Source organism: Phaethon aethereus (assembly GCF_964289735.1).
Source record: "Phaethon aethereus genome assembly, chromosome: 3".
NCBI classification, from domain to species: Eukaryota; Metazoa; Chordata; class Aves; order Phaethontiformes; family Phaethontidae; genus Phaethon; species Phaethon aethereus.
Genome location: NC_138576.1, coordinates 126042584 through 126064751, shown reverse-complemented (window position 1 = coordinate 126064751; position 22168 = coordinate 126042584). Strand labels below are relative to the sequence as shown.

At 38.9% G+C, this 22168-nt stretch overlaps 1 protein-coding gene across 1 annotated transcript in view; it reads right to left on the bottom strand.

Annotated features, from left to right (window-relative positions):
• PUS10 (pseudouridine synthase 10) overlaps nucleotides 1-20490 on the bottom strand; it is a 30008-nt gene extending 9518 nt beyond the window's left edge. Inside the window, exons 1-9 of the mRNA XM_081998310.1 lie at nucleotides 20211-20490; nucleotides 18367-18630; nucleotides 17203-17289; nucleotides 11467-11501; nucleotides 8993-9104; nucleotides 7261-7322; nucleotides 4685-4730; nucleotides 1814-1878; nucleotides 680-765 (exon numbers count right to left, since the gene is read on the bottom strand). Coding sequence (XP_081854436.1) covers nucleotides 680-765; nucleotides 1814-1878; nucleotides 4685-4730; nucleotides 7261-7322; nucleotides 8993-9104; nucleotides 11467-11501; nucleotides 17203-17289; nucleotides 18367-18630; nucleotides 20211-20336 — 883 coding nt within the window. The 5' untranslated portion in view covers nucleotides 20337-20490. The remainder of the gene's footprint in view (nucleotides 1-679; nucleotides 766-1813; nucleotides 1879-4684; nucleotides 4731-7260; nucleotides 7323-8992; nucleotides 9105-11466; nucleotides 11502-17202; nucleotides 17290-18366; nucleotides 18631-20210) is intronic.
• Nucleotides 20491-22168: the final 1678 nt, after the last annotated feature.

Sequence of the window (22168 nt, the reverse complement as noted above, 5' to 3'; positions counted from 1 at the left end):
TGCTTGTTATGAAGGGACATATTACAACTGCAGGATTTGCAGGAATAAAAGTTTTCCAAAGGAAAGAGCAAGCTTTGACAATAGGGCAAAATTCTTTGTTTCATAAACTGTTTCCGGATAAGGCCCCTTAATAAGCAGGGGCACAAAGTAAGTTGTTTTACATCTTCACATCACCCTGTGCTGTCTCTAGAAGAGAGAACTCTTCCATCTCTCAAAGAAAAACAAAAACAACGGCAACGAAAAGCAGGATCTTCCCAAATATCTGGAAGGGAGGTGTGTGCGCACACTGGGAACAGTGACATGCTCCCCTTCTGCAGGTCCTAACATGGGAACCCGACCTTAGCTCTGACACAGCTGTCTGCAGCTCCCACTCCTCTTCAACAATATTCCACCACACAGTCTCCAAGTTTAAATCCACGATGTAAGAGCAGACAAATAGTTTTCATTTTAGCATCTTGATCTGTAATTTCTAACTTTTGACAAAATCATGTCTTCAGCAAAGGCAAATATAATTTCTTCCCCTCTCAAACAAAGGCCACTCTTAGAGCTGGATCTATTTCTTTGCTCCTTATACTTAATTACAGGAATCAACAAATAGCAAGAATCTTCTGGGTTTCATGTCAGTATTATAAAGTTATGTTTAAGACAACACAGCAGCAAATAAATGGATTCACTTTACCAGCCACAAAAACTGCACCATTATTGCACTGAATTTCCAGAGCAACACAGAGGTTCTTTGGTGAACTTGGGGGACATGGAAAATGCCTGTATAAAAAAAAGATTAAAAAGATGCTAGTCATACCAGAACATGACAGAGCATCTCCATAGCAATAATGACATGAAAGATGACGACTTCAGTTACACAAAACACAGCTACAGTATAAACTCAATATTCACATTAAAAGCTGGAACACCAAGAAATGGATAAACATTAAGCAAATCAAGAACACCACATTGCAAATACTTTTGTCAATCTGTCATTGAACATTATCCAAATATAAAACTCTAAAGATGTGCCATACTATAGCTATAGCAATAATGAAACTAAATACTGCACAAAAACTAGCTTCAGGATCTATTACTAAATGCTTGCTGGGAATCAAAGAAAAGAGCTGTGAAGACTTAGTGCATTTAAGCACGGTGAACTACAGAGAAAGTTTCTATTGATGTCTTCCCACTGCTTGTGATTTTTACATATTACAGCACTTGGTATTTTCTCAAAACTCAACTCCTAACATTTTGGCAATATGGGAAAAAGTCTTTCTTGTAAAAAGAAGTTTGCCTTACAAACTCAGGTTCAAAATACAGAAGAAAGTTCCACGATTTCTAAATCTCTTCTGTGGTTTTGGGGACGTACGTAAAGATTTTTGAATGTAAATGATTGCCAATACTACAACAAACTATTTTCACTTCTAACTGTTCTAAATCCCACGCCAGCCCAGAGACCTGCAGTGACGTACTGCTGAAAGCACAGAGCAGAACTGCACGCAGCTCTCTGACCCACAATTTCTCCTCTGTGCTGCTCCTGAGATAATCAATCAACAAAGCACTTTTACTAATGGGAAAAAGACCATCAATTCTGTCATGTCCACTTTTCCATCCTCTGTGGCTTAATTCAAGCATTTTAAGATTACTCCTTGAATAAAAGATCTAGAATGACATTTTATTACCAGAAGAATAGAAAATGCAACACATTTTAACCAGTAAACCAGCAGAACTTAAACAACCACTACTTACCTACCTAATATTTTCCCCTTCATTCTAATTCTATACAAAAGCACAGTACTAAGAACTAGTTTCAATACATACTCACTTGAGAAAATCCTCTTCTTTTATCTTCTCTAGGGCTTTTATAACTGCCATTCTAGTGAAAACAGACTGCACAGTGAAATAAAAAAAATGAGTCAAGAACTAAGAGAAGCTACGGAAGGATATGCCTAAGGAAGGAAAAAAAAACCCCTAAAACATACGCCCAGTACACTTCCCACAATATACGCTTTTCACTTGTGTTTCCTGTTTTCTTGTACCTAACAGCAACTCTCTATCAACAAGAATTCACTGTGATCTTAACACCAACTTTAATAGGGCTGCAAAGAGCAATGGGTAATTTTGTCAAAATATATCCAAGTAACTTTACTCACAACTTGACAGCAATACAACTGGCAGATCAGAAGGTAACAGTTATTTAGTCATAGAGTTAAGATTGACCAAGTAGCTTAAGTTTGCCCCTTTGTTTCTAGAAGACATGTACAAACAGTACAAACAATGTTTCCTCATTCTGTTTTTACACAGAAAAAAATAACAAGTGCCACTGACTTTCAGCAGGTCTAAAGTTACTGTCATGCTTCGAAATAAACCTACTCCAGCTCCTTAGAATATTCAATTGCTAAGCCTGCTGAAAGAAATGCTAAGCGTATCTCTGGGAAACTATCTTATTTCAGATTATATACAAGTGTGCAAAAGCAAGAACAAAACCAGTAGTGCTTGGGAGCTCGGGTCTAAGTTAGCAAAACAATTAAAAACAGAATCCTGAATCCATGAAGAGAAACCTAAACCAGCTTCCCCATTTTCAAAAGCTAAGTATACCTAAGCCCCACCTTTTATCTCAGTGACAGTAGGCAGATAGTTCTTCTGAAAATAAGACTGTCAAGCACATATTATAAAGTTCAAAAGTTCATTCATACTCAGAAGTAAAGGCCCTGAACGGTAGGGCTTGGGCAGTTCCTGAACTGTAGAAGGCAAGCAACTTCAGACTCTCAAGCTGCATCAATTCACAAGCATGAACCGACAGTAAAAGTAGTAATAATAGTACAATAGTGCCAGGAGCCATGACTACTATCCCCCATGCACAGCTAGGTGCTGCTGTTGATAACTGAAGTAAAGCTGAGGCAGAAAACCCAGGATTTAGGTTCCCAGTACAGGAGAAACAAGTGCTGTTAACAGGTGAGGTTGAACCCTACTTTAGGAAGGCTGGGGACAGTAGGTGGTCTCTAAATGAACCTCCTAATCAGAGCACAGTCAGCTATGAGATCAAACACTGTTGCTCAGGGTTTTATCCAGTCCCGTCTTGAAACCCTCCAGGGATGGAGCCTGCACACCCTCTCTGCACAGCCTGCTCCACTGTCCAGCTGTCCTCATGGTAAAAAGGTTTTTCTTGTTTCTACTCTGAACCTCCCATTTTAATTTCTTTCCACTGTTTCTCATCCTTCCACCATGCACTCTGATGAACAGCCTGTCTCCCTGTTCTCAATAATCTCTCTGTTGGTACTAGGGGGAGATTCAGTTGGGTCCTCCCAAAAGCCTTCTCCAAGCTGAAGAAGTCCAGGTTCCTCAGCCTCTCCTCCTAAGCATGTGCTCCAGGCCCCTGACTGTCTCGAATTTCCAATTTAATGATATCTTTTTTGCAAACTGGATTGGAGATTTGGAAAAAAACCTGAAAAATACTGGGTCACTGTTTGGGACCATTCAAGTCATTGCTTTAACACAGAGTTCCTGGATGCCTTCAGGAAAGCTGTTCTTTCTCCTTTCTAAGCATAAAATAAAGATAATAGCATTTCCCTTCCTCATAGAACAGATGAGCTGGAAAACCCTGAAACTAGCAGCAGGTTTAAATAACTATCTACAGCAGATGACAGAAATTTTCACTCAGAACCTGGTTATTATACTACTCTGACTAATACAGCCCTTGAAGCTAGCTTCAAGCACAGCTTCTTTGTAAGGATGAACCTCTGATGGCTCTTCAGAGTTGGAATTTTTTCCTTTAGATTCCCCTACATCTGGTTGTCTCTGTGGTTTTAACAGCCAGGCCCTGCTGCTTTAGCTCCTTATGTGGGATTTTCCCTCTTTTAAAGGAAAGCAGTGCAGCAAGCAGTGAGTTGTAACAATACAATCCGTCTAAAAAAAGACTTGCATTTATTGGTCAGGTGGAGTAGAGTAGGCAGAATTCCTGGGTCAGACTGCCTCTGCCAAATGTCGCCAGACTCTTCACCAGAAAGAATAAAAGGCCTTGCATAGGCTTCTGATAGAAGTTACTTGTTCTCCCTCTGATCACACCAACTGTCCTACTTATATCAGTTTCTCTCCAACTGTTTTTTATTCTTATATGTCCTCTTTTCTGTCAATGATTGTGTGTGTGTGCTGAGGGGCTGCAACAAGTGGCAAGGTCCCTTTTCTTTCCTTCCCCCCCCCTCCAGAGGTAGACAGGATAAAACCATCCTGCATGTATTGTGTCTTTCATTCAGATCAGAGGACATGAAAACTGCAGTGTGATCATTTCTCTTTTGGCTGCAGAGTCTCATCTATACAATGTGACTTATCCGAACTGTTTCACCCACAGAGGGCTTGAGGATCATCTTTTCTGCTACTTTCAATGCATGACAATCAAATTACTAGATCTTAAGGGAGGTATTTACAGAGAACATTCCTAAAATTATGGCCTTTAGACAGTCTGGAAAACGAACGACCTAAAGAAAAACACCAAGCTCTTAGTTTTCCTAGGCAAAGAAATGTTAAGTGAATAAAAGGAGACAACTTTATTTTCAGACAATTGAAAACTAGAGAGATTTATGATGAAGGAAAACCAGACATTAAACACTGACTGAATACCCAGGTAAGTTCTTCGTTGTAGCTACTGCTGTGAAATTCTGAATCTCAGAAAAGAAATACAGCAATGATGAGATCCTACCTGTTTGTTCTTTGCTGGTTTGAAACAGTCTGGACAGGCTGTGGCTCTAAAGACAGAAATGAAAATTAGCTGCTACTCTTACAAAAAAAGTAGTAAACAGAAAGACTTACAAGCATAGCATGTACATAGTCTTTGTACCACTATGTGCAGCATCTCACTTCCACAGCTTAGCACAGAGCACATTTTAAAATAAACTTTATCCTAAGCCACGAATGGCAGAAGGTGTGCATTGCCTGATCTAGAGAGAAATCAAGGGGCAAAGTTGCATAAGCCTTTTTTGCTCCAGCCAATACAAATGTGTCTCAGCTTTGTGATGGGATGGAAAAGCAGACAAGAAGTTTAGCTTTCCGAACGTTCTCAATAAATGTAATGATTCATGTTTAAGTTCTGTGCAAGATTTGCTGACATCTTGAAATCTATACTTGCAGTTCTTAGACAATGCACACGGCAAACTACAGATTCAAATTGCTGCTTCTGGATAGGAAAATCCAATTTACTACAAAAAAAGTAACCCCAGGTGGTCGATACCATTTGTGCTTTGCCTCTTCAAAAGGAAACTATTGGTTGTTTCATGAAAGTGAAAGCCAAGTCAGTGAAACACTTTTTCTGAGTAGTGTAGAGGAAGTTGCTGTTCCTATTAGTGGATTTCTATGTATGCAGTTAGAGATGATTTTTAGCCTACAACGCAATTGATTTCTTGCTGGTGCTTTTTGCCTCTGTAACTACTTTAGACTATAAGGAAGCAGGTTTGACCTCTTGCTGTTTCTATACAAGCAACTTGTCCGGCCAGTCTGTGACACAAAGCATCACAAATTCCCTCTTCCAGCATTTAAACATCACCTTACTTTTACACATCAATCTCCAAACATAAATTACCAAAAGCCAGTTCAATCTTTCATGTCAAACCAAGGGTCATTTTAGCACACCTACCTACACATAATTGTGTAAGAACAGCTTGATGCAGATGCCGTACTTGAAAAGCCCACCCAAAAGCACATCTGGAAGACTTCTCCAGGCTGAGACAAGGTCTTACTTTACTTCCACAAAAACACGTGACTGCCATTACTAAAGCTCTGACAATTGCCAAATTTACCATATTTGCATCAAAACCAAACCACTGCCTCAGAATATGCCCAGAGCCAGCCATTCACATATGCAGAATGCCTTGACGCCTGAGAAACTGCTCTGTAATTAAATTAGGTAATGCGCTATTACTTCAGAAAAATGTCTAAAACCTTAATTGCTGTTTAAGTATGCTACAAAGAGAAGGCAAATAAAGGGATATTGTCAGGTCACATGGAATAAACCTGAGTAGTTGGAATGTGGAATGGAACTTCTTTACAGCTTTCACCTCCACAGCTATTCTGCCTGGAGCGCTAACATTGGCACCATAACGTGCTCAACATCAGTATTTTTGAAATGTCACAAAACGGATGGAAGGATGAGCTGAAAATAAGAGCTGAAACGTTTCAGAGGAAGAGCACAAGAACAAAAGGGTGCAGGATCCAGAAACTTGAGTTTTTACAGGATTGCAGGTAACATTATTTAGAATTGTACTTTGGCCCTACTACTTGCTCCCCCTTTTGTCCAGTCTTGAAGAAGCTGGAAAGATGTTCAGCAAATACCACTAATCAATTCTTCCTAATACCTAGTCTGTCACCAAGCATGCATTCCCTCACCCCTCACGGTAAGGCAAACGAAGGACGCAGTTGTTGCAAACCAAGAAGGTGGCAGATTGGGCATACAAAAAAAGACCACAGACTGCCAGAAGGGGTAAAATCAGGGAAATATATAAAGGCTGCAAAGGAAATCTCTAGTCTCGAGAGATTAAGTCACTATGCAACATGGAAGTCAGAAATTCTATCCCACACCTCTTTCTATGCCAAGATTTAAATTGCAGTAGGAGCGCAAGTGACGAAAGCGAGCGAAACTTCAGTTTTCCAGGAAGCATCAGCAAACAGGAAGAGCAAACCCAATTATCCAGAACACACTACTGCTAGATTTTGAGAAATCAGATTAAATGGTAGCCAAATTCACAGAAATATTTTGCTGCTTTGTGTATAGCAGATGCTCTGCTGGGCCAGGCCAAAAACCACGTGTAGCTGCCAAGGAACTTCTGTGTGTTTTAATTGACCAGCTAAGTTGAATTATCTCACTTCTAAGCCTTCTCTCCCATCCATGTCTCCTACAAGAGTGGGAAAACCTAGGCACGACCTCAAAAGATTCCCCCAGCCACAACTACGTGGCTTGAATTTATTTTTTAATAAATTAATTGAAATAAATTATTGAAGAGGGTAATGACTTCGAAAAGGGCTGAAATTGAACAACTTATCTGAATGTTCTCCTTCCAATTCAAATCAAAATTCTGGATAATTTTGTTTATGGGCTTTAAAGCACAGAATTAACCAGAGATGGTGTAACTTTAAGCTCTGCAACTCTAGCGAGTATGAGGAAGTTTAGATACAGGCCCCATTCTAGTTTATAAACACTGCATATACTCATCTGTAGCAAATCCAAACCAACAATGTTGCACAATATTTAGATAAAGATCTTTTGTTATGTATATAAAAACTTACAGGAAATGGCACTCCTGGTCTGTTTCTGGGTGAGCAAAGACCACGCTAACTTCAAACAAACTCTAAATTAAAAAAAAAAAAAAAAGGAAGAAAAAAGGAAGGTAATATCCTTATTGTAATATTAGGAAAACAGTAAAGAGGTAGACAAAATAGAAAGCAACTTATACAAATTCTCTAAAGACATTAAAACGTGTGCCATAATAGCATTGCATTTCTGAAGTAACGAAAGACGATCTGAGAGCACTTCAAAAACATGAGTAACCTACACATCACAGATACCAGCCCCATTTTGCACAGGGGGAACCAAGTCAGAGGCAGTGTATGCTCAAAACCTATTACGGTCACTAAACTTAACAAACCTTCTGGGAGATCAGTGCATAGTGTGGAGTAAAGATAAAAACCCTGTAGTAGTCACCACTGTAAAATTTTGTCAGGGACTTTGTTTGCAATGACTGGATGGCCTTGGGGCAAAGAAAGGCAACATGTCCTAGTGGATTGACAGCTAGACCGGAAACTCTAGTGTAATCTCAATTTTACCCCCAATTCCCTCTTTGGCCTTGGGCAAACAACACTCATTACTTCTGTTATTCAGATACCAGAATGCCTCAAGAGGGCTATTGAAAAGATTGGCTAATATTCAAGTGCCTTGTAGATAAAGAGCACAGACAAGTAACTTTTATGGCACAACAATGTCTGGAGTGGCTCAGTGCCTAAGTGATGTAGAGCTTTTGCTAACTTGGTATGTACAAAGTTTGTTTCTTCTTGGATCATCTTTAGGGTAACTGAGCGTTTCTTTCTTCACTAAGACAAAAGGGATGCTTTCAATTAGCACCCCTGGGAAAAGACAATCTGTAATTATTATAGAAGCTGACAAACCAAACTACAGACTAAGTGAGTCTAGTCCTGGGGTCAGTCCTATCGCTGGTGACAAGTAAAAACTGCAGATTGCTTTCTTCTCAGCAGGAATTGTAGCCATGTTTGCAGAGATTTTACATTCAGGATCATGGTGTTTCTGAATTTGTCTGGCAACATCTGAATGTCATGTTTAGTCAATGCATTTCAGAAACATTTTAAGAATATTAGTCAGAATCTGAAAGTTGAAAACAGAGTTTGAAAAAACATTTCTATTACTTACTTAGAGGTATTGCAGGTTCCAACATGCCTATCTCTAGCATTCATTAAAGTGAACAGGGACCAGTCTTTCCTCTTTCAGTATGTTTCAAAAATATATCTTATGCATAGAATTTAACATGCTAACAACCTGAACAATTTATCTCACAGAGCAGTAACAGTGTCGGCAGTAACAGGAAAGCAAAGGAGGAAAGTGTGAGCATTCCTTAGCCTCTGGAAAACAGATCCTGGAAAATGAGAAAACTAAAGAAGTCTCATTGCTAAAAGGAGGATGGCAGCCCAAGAGGAAGAGATTTAGCAAAAGACTACGAGAGTTTCAGAAGATGCAATGATCTGTATGTACAAAAATGAAGACTGGACCCCTCAGCACTGAGACTTGGAGATCTCTGGTTAAAAGAGTTTCCCCCCTGCTTCCCCCTACAGCGAATGTAAGAGCAGTACAAATGGTTTATCTGTTAAATGAGGGTAAAACAGTATATATTTTTATTTTTCCCCCTCATATATATAAGTGTATAAATATATATACACACACGTACCAACACATATTAAAAAAAATTAAAAAAACAGAGAGAAAAAAAGTGTTTTCTTATTTATACGACACCTTTCCATCAGCAGGAACACCCAACTCTTCTGACAGCTGGGGATGAATAATCCACTTATAAGCTTCTTTCAGCTGAACAATGTTATCCTTTGCCAAGGAAAGGCCCAGTTTTCTGAATCACATACATAAAGAAATAATAACTTGCACAGGAGTCTGTCAAAGATAGATACATGACATATAGTATTTCAAGACAAACTTAAGTTACTAGTCCCAGGTAAACAAACAATGCACACTCCTATAATGGCACTGAATCTTTGTGTTGAATTAACAAAGTGGTGAGGAAACATTAAGGCCATACCAAGATTCCAAGTAAGATGCTTCCCAATAAGCATGTAAGAGTTTAGCAGCAAGCAGCTGCTAAAGTTACTTGAGCTACAGTCAAGCTCAAGCAAATTTAGGACTATGTTGCCTCCTCCCTGCCTCTGGCCATGCATTCCTGCCAGCACTTGCATGCTGACACTACATGGCTGGTAAGTAATACCAGTCCATTGATCCCATTTAAAGCAAATCCATCAAAAAAGCCAGATCAGTGAGATGACCAGCTCTCAGAGTGGTCACATAAGCACTTACATTAACACAAGAAAGAGAGAAGGTACATGCAGATGGAGGCAAGATCCTTCTGATAGTAAATCAACATCTAGTTCAGCTGAGTAAATGGAGTATCTAGATCCTGCAGGGCAGCACCTGTGCTACTTGCTAAGGAGCCTCCCATCCAGCTTCCAGCCTAAATAATATCTTGTTTTGCTCTGCCTCCATTTTCCAGTGCTTTTTTCACTAGCATTTAAAAAAAAGGTTTTTTTCCTGTGTAAAAGAACATGCACTGAGGAAACTCATACCATAGCTTCATGGTAGATCAAAAGTTGCAAAAGTCTTTCCAGAGCCTACCTAGGGAAGAACTGAGAAACACAGATGCACAAAAATCCTTTGTTTAACAACAACAACAAAATTATAAGATTTAGTTTTATTGTTAAAAGGGTGGTCTAGTCCTTCATTAAAGGAGGGCATGAACTCCAGTGGGCACAAATTCCTAAAAGGAATAGCCCAGATGACAACCTCAGTTGACCTTGCTGGGACAGGTTCAACTACCTTTGTAGGTAACAAGAACCAGGCCTCGACTCCTGTGTCTTTGCCTATAGAGAGAGAAATTAAAAGGAGCAGATGCCTGTAAGGATACCAGCATATGATTTCAAACCACTTGTTTGGGAACTTACAGAGCAAAGCACGTGTCCTCCTTTACAAATGGCACCAACGGTAGGCTATGTGGGCAATATTTGCCCAACAGGGTCTCATCCTCCCTCAAGCAATTTAATGAAACAATTGCTTTTAAATTAGTCTCAAAGTAGGAAGTGATTCATCACCTTTTAGTCTATCTTTCCATGATTATCTTGAAATGGTACTTTCAGCCAAGACGGCTTCCAGCAAAGACTAGTTCAGTATCCTCAACTAACTGTGAGACAAGCGGACTTCTTTCCTCTCGCCCACAAAGGCAACTTATCCATTCAAAACAGCTCTAATATGTTCTCATTTGGCCAGGAATGGAAGTGTCCTGGAGTAGACAAAGAATCAAGCCTTTAAATGATTTCAAAACACTGAGGTATAAAAAAAAAGAAGAGAAGAGTCAAAACTAGCTTGCACCCACTGCACTGATATCTTTCTTGCTACACTGCTGACTTTTCACCATTATTTGACTAACAATTTTCAGTCACTATTAATGTAAGCTAAACCTGAAGAGGTCTGTATTTCATTATGTCTTCCATATACAAGCAGATTCTGGCTCACAGATGGCATCATGGCACCTCTCAGGACCATCAAGCTAACTCAAAGCTGTACAGTTGGACAGACAGCCTGCACTCCAAATTGAAATGCCATGTCCTAGTTATAATCACACTATGAGGCAAAAGAGACAAGAAACCCCAATTAAGGTCAAACCAGGTAACTAAACCAAAAAAACAACAAACCAGTTGCCATCTAATCTGTTGTAAGCATCAAGTAAACCGGACAACAGTATCATAACAAGACTATATAATCAACTTCTTTCCTGCTCAACATATATAGACAGATGGCGTCTACATAAAAGAGTTCTTGTCAGACATACAGCAAAAGCTATGGACAATAAAAATAAAAAAACCCCACAAATAAAATGACAGTACATCCCAATTATGAATTCCCTAATGATTAGTTTTGAAGGTTAAAATCTTGGCCAAGGACATAGGAAGTGAGTCTACATATTCCACAACTCTTAGCAGAAGTACCTTTTATTATATGAAAGCAAATGTCTTGACCTCGAAAATATAGCATTAATCGCTTGCTTAAAATTTTCTCTTAACATACGTGTCTCTAGGTCCACTGCATTAAGTGGTTTCTCATTTCTACTATGCTGCAAAAAAGTTATAGTAAGAGTATTTCTCCTTTCTCTAAATCTGGAGAATTCTCTAATGGAACTGGTATGAAGGTTGCCAAAAGAAATTACTCACCCCATTTCCTGTTTTACCAGCAGCCAAGTGGCACGCTATAGGTCACCAGCCATACCCAGGAAGAAGAGAGAAAAAAATAATGCAAATGAAATTAAGGCTCAAACTCCCAACAATTTGAGAGACTGTAGCAGAAGGGAAAATGTTTTAAAAACTCAGGACAAAAAGGAAGTATTAGGATTTTAATTTATCTTTTGCTTTAGAAGTGGAAAGATAAAATTGCTATTTGTTTTTATTTGTAAGACATCACTTTGCAATTCACCTCAAATCCTATCTGGCTTTAAAAAAAAGGTCAGGCTGCATTAAACACACTTTGAAACTTCCTATTAACACTGTAACTAGAAAAAGACTCTGACAGCTTAAGTCAACTGCAAATAGCAGTTATCTACCATACAGAGGAAAAAAAAGTATCTAAATGGATGGTATATGAAAACTGACTTGACATATAAATAAAAAAATAATTCAGTTATTATAATTATAAAAACATTAAATAAAAGACATATTGGTCTTATGGTAATCACAAACCCTTTCCCTGAGGATTGCCCCCATATTTAATCATATTAAATGTACATTATGTAAATACATATTTCATATATAACATATATATATTTATATACATATATGTAAATTTAAAATACATCATAGATATAAATAAAAGTGCAAAAGACTTGAACAAAATTTAAAAAGGATCAAGAAATTGAAGACTTCCAAACATTGCTTATGCTGAAAGCTTCCAACAGCCTATCTTTCCCACACTCTGCTCTGGGGAGCCAAACATTTTAGAGGTGCCTCTCTCTGCAGCCTCACTCACTTTTTGTGCTGACATACGGATTCTACAAGATGATCTATTACTTCAGCGTAGTTAAATTTTGCCTCTGTGTGGGCCAAGAGTGACTGCCATTCTCTGCACCACAACGAAAACATACCTTACTAAATTGAGCTGCATTACAGTTAACCAGAATTTTAACTTTGACCTCAAAGGGCCTTTGTATTAGGTTTTTAATTAAGTGGGAAAAAAACCCCTGATGTCAGACACAGGTGTTCAGAAGACCTGTACAACATTTCCATTTCAACAGAAAGCCTATCAGTGCAAAAGCAATTAAAACTCCCCTCAAAACTTCCTACAATGAAGCAACAACAACAATAACATTCTCAGTTCTTCCTCTACTAACAATATCAACAAAATACATTAAGACTGGCAGGACGACACTTAACTAATAGAACCAGTACTGTCAATACACAGTCTGGACACACTTACTCTCATTCCAAACCCAAGTTGTTTGGCTTGAAACAACTACCGTGAGAAAAATAAAAATGAGTAGGTTTTGATCTGTGTACTGCAGACTACTAGTAAAATGTCAGAGAAAGCTGACTCCATATGCTTGTCATACACACATGCAATGTCCAAAAGGGTTGGTATCTCAAAAGCAGTGACCACCACTGATTTAAGTTCTTCAGAATTTTAAATCTCTTCCCTGCCTTTCATTCTTCATATACGGTGCTTTAAGAATAACCTCTCCCCAAACCCTGTCGAAAGAATTACTGTTCTTTGTCAAGGAAATTATTCTAATGAAGAGGTTTGAAAACATGCCTCAAGCTTAAAGGAGCAGAGCCAGAATCACACCTTTTCATTGATATCAGAAGGAACCACATCATAGATCTCTTTTGCAGGCTGATAGAGGAACTCAAACAAAATAATGTCCATTATCCTTCCTTTGGTAAATCTAAAAGAATGAGGGAATTCTAAAAGCACTGCTAGAAATATTAAGGGGAAAGAGGGATGGTGGAGTGAGAACACGAACTTTGTCAGATACATGATACACAAAACAGCACACTAGTGAACAAAATAAATGTAGTTGTATTGATGGAATACCGTTTACTCAAATTCACTGTGATTCATTACCCTGCACATGTACACAGTATGAGTAAGACTGCTTCACAAAACACCATGAAGTATATTGTAATCTTGTTTGCATAATAACCCAGATAAAATCATAAATAAAAATAGTTTCCAATTTAAATTCCTTGAATAATTCTGAACATAATTCTGAACTAGAGACTATGACAACCATAGAACCAGGTCTAGAAATCTGTGTTTGACAAATGCCAATTAAAAAAATCTCATATGCCTTGATTTAAAGCACATGTACATTTGGTACTCAGTCAGGTTGGCTAATCGCACTCCTTTGCCCTGTTTTACAGGGGTACAATTACAAAATAGAGAAAACTTCTGCATATAAGTAACTATTCTAAAATGAGACCACAGGTCAAATTTCATCTCCTCTCTCTTGACTTCAAAATTGGAAGAGAATTAAAGAAATTACTTTCCCCCTTCAATTAAGAGGAAACAATAGATTAGGGTACTGTGAGCGCAGAAGCCAAATGATCCCAAATTCCAAATCACATTCAACCACCAAGCCAGCCAAACCCCTCTACTCCTATGTCTTCATTCCCCTGCTTTACTCTCTCCCAGCTGTATGTGAAGCAGGGGACCAGATTCCTCTACTTCATAATTACTTTATGTTTGTGAAGTGGTTTGAAAATGAAAAATGCTCATTACAGAGCTCAAGCCTGCAGGGCAATGCTTAACAGCAAATATATTTCTGAAATACACTAGCTCAGGCACTATATTGATTACAAGCTGCAGGATATTATTCTAATGCTATCTGAGGGATCACAGTGGCAACAGTTGAAATACCATGTGCAATCCCAGCCACAGCATTTTTTCACTGTATTAGAAAAGAGCTTCGAGATGGGGAATTCCATGATGAGGTATACACGGTCCTACAGGGAGTAATGACTACAGATGCTATTTGCATCAATGTCCTTGTAGCAAGTACCAGGATGATGGATCACAACTGAGACTACAGACATAGCTAACAGTCACCCTTTTGAAGGGCACGACTCACTTCATATTCTAATATAGTTGTCTGACATAAACTTGGGACTCCTCTATTTATGATTTATTTTAATCAAATATCCTACTTGTGGAAAGAGATGATAGCTTCTTTGCATTACAGATACAAATACTATGCAAATGCAAATTTTATGCCCCACTCTTTTTCAGCTCCTATTGTACATTTTAGACTTGGCAGGATGACAACTGTCATAATTAAATTAGTTGGAGGTAATATTAAAAGGCAGTTTCTGATTTTTTTTTTGTTAAAAAGAAGTCAGAGAAAATCTGTGTGTCACACAAAAGGTCAGTGGGAGGGAGGCTGTCTTTGGGGTGTCCTTTTATGATAAAATGACGTATGTTCTTGTACAACGCAGTTCAAAGAATTAAAAGCAGAATGTAACAAAAGACCTCTCTTCAACACAAAGCATTTTGAGATATTTGAGATATCTGCAGATATTATATTACTTGCTGCTTTTCCGTAACTGTAAAAAAGAAACTGTTTTTAACAACTATTTTTTGAAGTGACAATCAGATAGGTGGCAAATAAACCCCCATGATTTTAAAGAGCTGCTTTCTCCACCATCACCCATTTCCACTCCTTCGGTTAGGGCACAGCTACACAAACAGCTGGTTTAGCATTTGGCAAGACTGAAGGGATGGAACAGAAGGGACAGCAGGAACTTCCTAATGCAGACTGGCTCCCAGACGAACCAAAACTGATTCCAAAGACAACAGATCTGTTTTTGGAGCTTCTCACTTGCTCGTCTCACTCCACCTATTCATTTCTGGACCAACACCACAACTTCTATTCCCTTGGCTGTACCAAGCACTGTAGCATTGTTTGTTTGCTTGAACATAAGGACAAGATGCCTTGAATAAAGCAGATGGACAGGTTAAAAATTACATCTCATCCCTGTTATCAAACTAATAATTCATTGCACTCAGAAGACAAAGTTATTATAAAGTAATAAATCTAGGTTTACCAACTGCATTTGCCAAGTCAGTTCTCCCAGTCCACACAGTCTCAGTGCATCATCAACATTTCAATCAGTAAGAGGAACTCTCTGAAGCAAACTATCATTTTTTGCTCCCACTTACAGACAAGGCTGCCTTAAAAGCAGACAGAAACACTTGCCCTGCTTGTTCAGATTAGCGTGAGAACATCACTGAGCCAGAACCGCAATGCAATAACACCCTCTACCGAGGCATTCTGGCAAAGACTCACAAAGAGGGTGAGGAAGAATAGCATCAAATTTTTCTTTCCTCGCCTTCGTCGTTATATAGCTATGCTATGGGGGTGGGGAAGATGTTATTTTTAAGCTAGATAAACTATAGCTGTCAAGCTAAAGATGCATAATGGAAATGTATTAAAACTTGATAACACGGGAATTGCAGTTGGGACTCTAGCCAAAAGGTTCTGTGCATCACTTTGTTTTTTGCTCATTGAGGCTGTAATGAATGGAGTAAGGGAGGTCTCAGTAATGACTACCAAAGGTAGACTGGAAACAGAAAAGACCTGATCAACAGTACCCTAAAAATAATAAGGCTTCTCTTTTTTTAAACACCCAAGCTTACATACGTCCTAAGTTGGAGTAAGTTTGACCTATATTTGGAGTGTTACAGAGCATCACAGGCACACACGCATGCATCCATATACACCTGTAGCCTGAAAGCGCTTTTTGGACATACTTCATGTTTTGTATGACCATTAAATCAAATGGGAATAAGGGCAGTTCATCCAGCCAGAAAGCGCAAAGCAATTTGTTCTGGAATCATTTTACCAGACACAATGGCAGCTGAAGCAAACACACCGACTATGCTTAATTTCACATGGGAAGTAGAGAATCTTATGTTCAAGATGACTGAAGTAGAATATACGTTAGCACAACACAGCTATTACACTGGCATTTGCCTGAGATGCCAGAACTAACAATACAAATCAACTCAAAAAGTACAGTAGATTGTTTAACAAATCAAACTGTGTGGGGTGAGAACAGACCTCACCACAAGTTTACATATAAATCCAAGAAGAGCTGCACTTCTTTCTGCCGTGTTCACTGAAGCTTCTACTACATCTTACCACAGCAGGTGTCTATCGTAAAGGTTTACATGTTGCCCTGGCATCACGTTACACCAGAAAGCAGGGGAACGTCATAAAACATCTCACAACTAAGCAAAAGTTGTCGCTTTATTGATCAAGTTATATTATGCTTAGTTTTCTCCCTCAGGTTTTTTTTTTTAAAAAAGTTACCAGGGTTATACACATTATCATTATCCTCTGTAATTGAATGACTGGAATGTAAACAATTCAAGTTTGATTAAAATTGCCATCAAAATCAGTAGTTTTACAACTGCTATAAAATGTAGTTTTACAAGTCTAGACTTTCAACAATGCCCAAGACAGGTGACTATTAAAATGTGTATTTTTCACATCATTTAAAATGCTGAATAGTTAAAGAGTTCATCTTCAAATTCCTTCATTTGTATTCTGCACTACCAATTATCATTTATTTCAGGAAAGGCACCAGCTGTGCAGTTCCTTCTCCAAGATCCACAAAGCAGAGCTGGCATCTGTACCAAAGGGAACAATACACCGAGGGTTTAAAGAAACTCCTTTTAGATTTTCAGATGTAAAGTAACTCCTGGGCTTACTGAAAGCTGAAGTGACTCAGGCACTTTATTAATTAAAATAATACTCACCAAAAAGGAAAGGGAGAGCAGACTTTTTTTTTTTTTTTTAAACTGTCAATTAAAAATCAAACCACCTCCGGCTTGTACATTCCACAGTTACTTTCTTTAACATGCATTTAAGTTATGAAGAAATATCTGTAAACACTTACCTCCCTGACAGATAGCTGTGGGGGTAGCGACACAGAAAATACAAAACTAGTGAACTGGTAGTCTGCAGAATTAACCTTTTGGCACACCTGTAAGAGAAGGATTTAAAATTAAACTACAGCAATGGAACTGAGTTGATAATCTTTAAGGGTATTCTTTATTCTAGCGTAATCACTGTAAATCCATGTTGATACACGTTCAGACAGATGCCGAATATACAAACGACAGTAATCCCTAACAACTTACTGAAATATAAGCTTTTTTGTTCTGTTTAAAAAAGTTGCTAATAAACTGTACACTTATTGCTATGAAACAAGCAAAGTCGCTATTCTAAGGCTAAGATCAACTGTATACTGAAATCTTAGTGCAGTGAATTACAGCACAATGACCAAAGGCTAAAGCAGCTGACTGAGAATGTCTGTCTTCATGGCACTGATAGGAGTCTGTGACAATAAAAATGTTTAAGAACCCAGGATAAGACAGGAACAGGTATCCACAATATTAATCCATGCCCATGTTCTCTCCTAACTCATATTTTCTCCGTTATTTACAATCTCTTGTATGACCAAAACATTTTTTTCCTCTGTGGTTTTCTAAATAATAGTACATTGTAAAGACGGACTCGTGCTATATTAGGAACATGTAGTTACGCTCAAGAGCACAGTACTTGATGCCTCCTCATTTTCCCTTCACATAAGAAAAGTGAAGAGAGGTCACCATTTACAGTGAGGTTTTCCTTGTAATCCAAGCAGCTGAACCTCATGTTACCTCCGAAATTCATGTAACTATGTATGTGGCTAGTCCTTTTCTTCAGAAAATATGCTCCTAGCAGTAATTCCATTGTACCTGCACTGCTATTTTTTTTTTTTTTTTGGGTGAAGATATGTTATGACAAGGCCAGGGTAAAATACGGTCAGAGCGACAACTTTTATTTTCGCAGCGGCACAGGAGGAATGCAAACGGTCTCGAGGAGCCGTGCGTAGCTGACTGGCGCCATCTACATTTCAAATATTCAAAACAGGTAGATGTTTCGGTTTGTTTTCCGCTGATCTTTCTCTCAGTTGCTGAACTGCACGGTGTTTTTAATCACCAGCTCTATACCGTGGGCCCCAGCATAAACAAGCTCTAATAAGAGTACACATAAACATTAAGTACTGGTTACTTACCTTCTTAACGAAGTCAACCTCGCAGAACTCCTGAAGAATTCCCAAACACACGTTGCAAACCTTCACAGCCGAGTTCTCCATTGCAGTATTTTCATCATTAACCAAAAGAACCTGCTGGAGTGCTCCATTGTGGTTCACATCATCAGGCCCTTCTGTGTGTTCAAGTCTGATTCTCTTACACGGTGGATCAACTACGTCAAAACAAACTGTATCTTCTTTTTCTTGATCATTTTTCAGAAATTCTTTTAAATCCTTCATCAAATCCTAACACAAACAGAGGAATTATACTGTTATTGTTTTTTTCGTCTCTTCTCCAATGCTGTAACAAGCACTTACAAACACAATTCTGAAAGGCAGTACTAACTACTCCAGTTTAGCCTTAGTGTATGTAATTAATAACTTGGAATTTATACCAAAAGACATCTACACAATTAAAAAGCTCCAAGATGTATTTGTCTCAAACATTATCCAGAGAAATTGAATTTTGCTGAACAGACTTCTTTATCATCCAAGAAGAGTGGAAACATTTTACAGGCCCGACTTGCAGAAATGCATTTATCTTTGGCCCCAATGCTATTCAATGAAAATAAGTGTTTATTGCTGTTTTGTCATTTAGATTATGTTAGAATTTAATTCCTCCCACTCCATTAGCCCAGATGACTAGGAAGAGAGTTAACTACTACAGTGTGAGAAGAAAATGAAAGCAGATACAGGTGAGCATGAAATTAAATACACAGAGGAAGAACTTCATATAAAGAGAGAAGCCTACAAAAATTAAAGGATGTGCTGGTGACGAGAGAGAACAATTACCTGCATGTGTCTGAATTTTAGGAAGGATAAGAGATAGAGGCAAGACATAGTTCAGAAAGAAAGATTTATTAAAAGGTCTTCAGTAACAAAGACAGCAGTCACTGTGTTGTTGCAACTCAGAGGAAAACTACATAGAGATGCAAATGAATAAAAAATGGCATACAGAATGAACATGTCTCAAATGATTGATAGAAAATGGAAAACCATAAGGAAGAAAGATGTGAAAGATGAATTCTGGAGAGTCTAAACTTGAACAAAGGTGAAACAATCAGGACAGACACCAGAGGATGCAAGCACAAAGACAAGGGATGAGGTGAATGGAGATGTTTGTTTGGCCTACACGACGAGAGAGGTCTCAGAGAATCAATATGGAGGAGGAGCACATAGCCAAAACCAAGTAGAGGAATATCTAATACAAGAACAAAGGCAAGAACGATCGTGCACAGCTGGGAAAAACTTGAAGAACGCTGAATTTCAGCACTAAGGTCAGATAAAAAGGATGCCTAATAACACTACGTTTGACTGAAAAAGGAAGATTTTTCCTTAACCTGTGCTCCGCCATTCTTCAGTTACATCCCCCTACCAATTCTGCTGAAAGAAGAAGTAAGTACAAGGCAAAAAAGTTTGGAGCATAGATAGTTCCTCCTCTGCATCAGCTGCACTGCCCACAGCCCCTTTACTACTTACTATATTAAAAGAAAAAGAACAGAGGGAACAGTCATAGCTGCTCTGCTTCGAAAGTGATAAAACCACGCTGTGCAGAAGCTAACATGCCCTTTTTTCTGGTGTTTTCAGGGAATACATAGCAACTTTCACAGTCAAACTTAACATTTAATCCACAGTTGTTATATTCTACAATTCTTGTAATTTCTCAAAATTGCACAGTGTAGCAGCAGTCATTTTTTACAACTCATTTTGCAAAGCGTTTTCCTCTCAGGCAAAGAGTACACCATTGTTCTCCTCCAAGGTAGTGCAAAGAACACTGCATGCCTATCTATGTTCACACATTCTAAATAGGAATACAAAGAACAAACCTTGTATGGATGTCTGTAAGGCGTCTGTGATCCCACGCAGCAGAACCTCAAAATACACCGTGGGCAAGTGCCAGTGTTCAGTAACAGCTGAACAACTGGTCTGTCCTTTTCTGTTAGCAAAGACATCCTGGATAATTGTAAAATCAAAAAAAGAAAAGAAGCTTAGAATAAACAAAATTCAGCAATTCAACAATAAAAGGACTCACTTAACTGCACCATTATTTAGAATCACTGGATTTTTTTTTTTTTTTGTCCTCTGGAGAAAGTTTAGAATACACGTTTGTCTTTAAATTGAAGGCACAACAGAATTGGAAGACCAACTCAAAAAGACCACTGATTCAGGAAAAAGCTTCTGTACATCCTAGAAAAATCTGAGTCAAGAGTTCTGACACAGTATGCTGAGCTTTTGCCCCGTTTTATCTTTGATAAAGTGCATTATGTAACACGTTATTCTTTACTGAATGGAGAAAGCAGGTGGAGCTAAGACATGTTAAGCCAAATGTAAAATGGAAATTCCTTCTAAAATTGTAGACACTGAAGAATCATCTGCTGAAATCACAGGGAAAAAAAAACAACCACCAAACACCAGATGCCATCTCCTTTTGTCATACAAAGCCCTAAAGGCAAAAGGAAGTCTTTTCTATCCATTAGTCCCTTCAATTTTTGGGGATTTCTTATTTCCCATCTCAAATATAGGACTACTGTTTTTTCCTGAGAGATCTCATAATGCTTTTTTTCCTAAAAGATTGTGGCTAATTTGTTTTCCTGTCACTCTCTCTGCCAAGAACTTTAGAAATTAGTCTTAATTTCTTTGGCCTAAATTTAACAATGGGATAGAACTCTCAGCATTAGGAAAAAAAAAAAAAAAGGAAAAAAGAGAGATTCCCAGTGAGGTGCTCACCCTTACTGGATAACTAGGAAACTTTAGGAGGTACATAAAAATAACCACGATTGTTCAGACCAAGGGTTCCATTAGTCTACAGTCACCCAAAGCAGGGATAAACATGCCACAGGAAGATATGTGTGTACAGGACATACACCTCTGCCAAGTGCTCTCTGCCTCCAGTTATTTCTGGTTTGGGGGATTTCTTTGACCTAGTGTTGTTTGACTGTTGGTAAAGCTTGACAGATCTTTACCCCCAACCGTTCTCCAGTCTCCCTCTGAAATTCTTTTGCTTCTACATCCTTAGGCAAGGAATTCCATACTACCTACTGACAGATGAACCACCTGATTTTGCTTTGGACTTAGCTCCTGCAAGCAACATTTGATAACCTGCTAGTTCTTGTATTGCAAGACATGGTGTAGAGGCAGGATATATTGGCGCTCTCCATACCAGCCACAATCTGTTACACCTCTAAGGTCCTAATCCTACTCAGGAGTACCTTGCACAGAAACATCTCAGCCACAGAAAACCCTCACGGCATGGGAAAAGTTACTAATTCAACTAATTTAGTTTCTCCTGGATTTGGATTCTTTACAGTAAGATGTAAAACCCAAGGACTATCTAGGAAACTTCAAACCGGCTTTTAAGGAGAAAAAACCCACCAACCCAAACATACTTTTAGGTAATTGTTAGCTCGATTCAGCTTCATGAGAATTCAATATTGCCACAATATTTCACGCTACCATCGTCTGAATCAAGAGATTTAGCGGGGGGGGAAGCCATCGAGAAGATCCTTACGAAATCTTCCGCTTCCGCGGGCGGATTTAACGCCAGTTACACGGCGCTGAACGCCAGCAGCCCGCAAGCCCAGCCGGGATGGCAGGCACCGGCCTCCACGAAGCCGCTTCCCTTGCTGCCACGCGGGACGTAACGCCTTTCCCACGGCCCTGAGCGGCGAAGCACAAGCCACAACAGGCGGGTCGCGATGGCGACGAAGCCGGCCCTGACCGGCCCAGCCGCGCAAAAGGAAGTTCAGCACGCCCGCTCCCGGCCCGGACACCTCAGGTCTCCGGA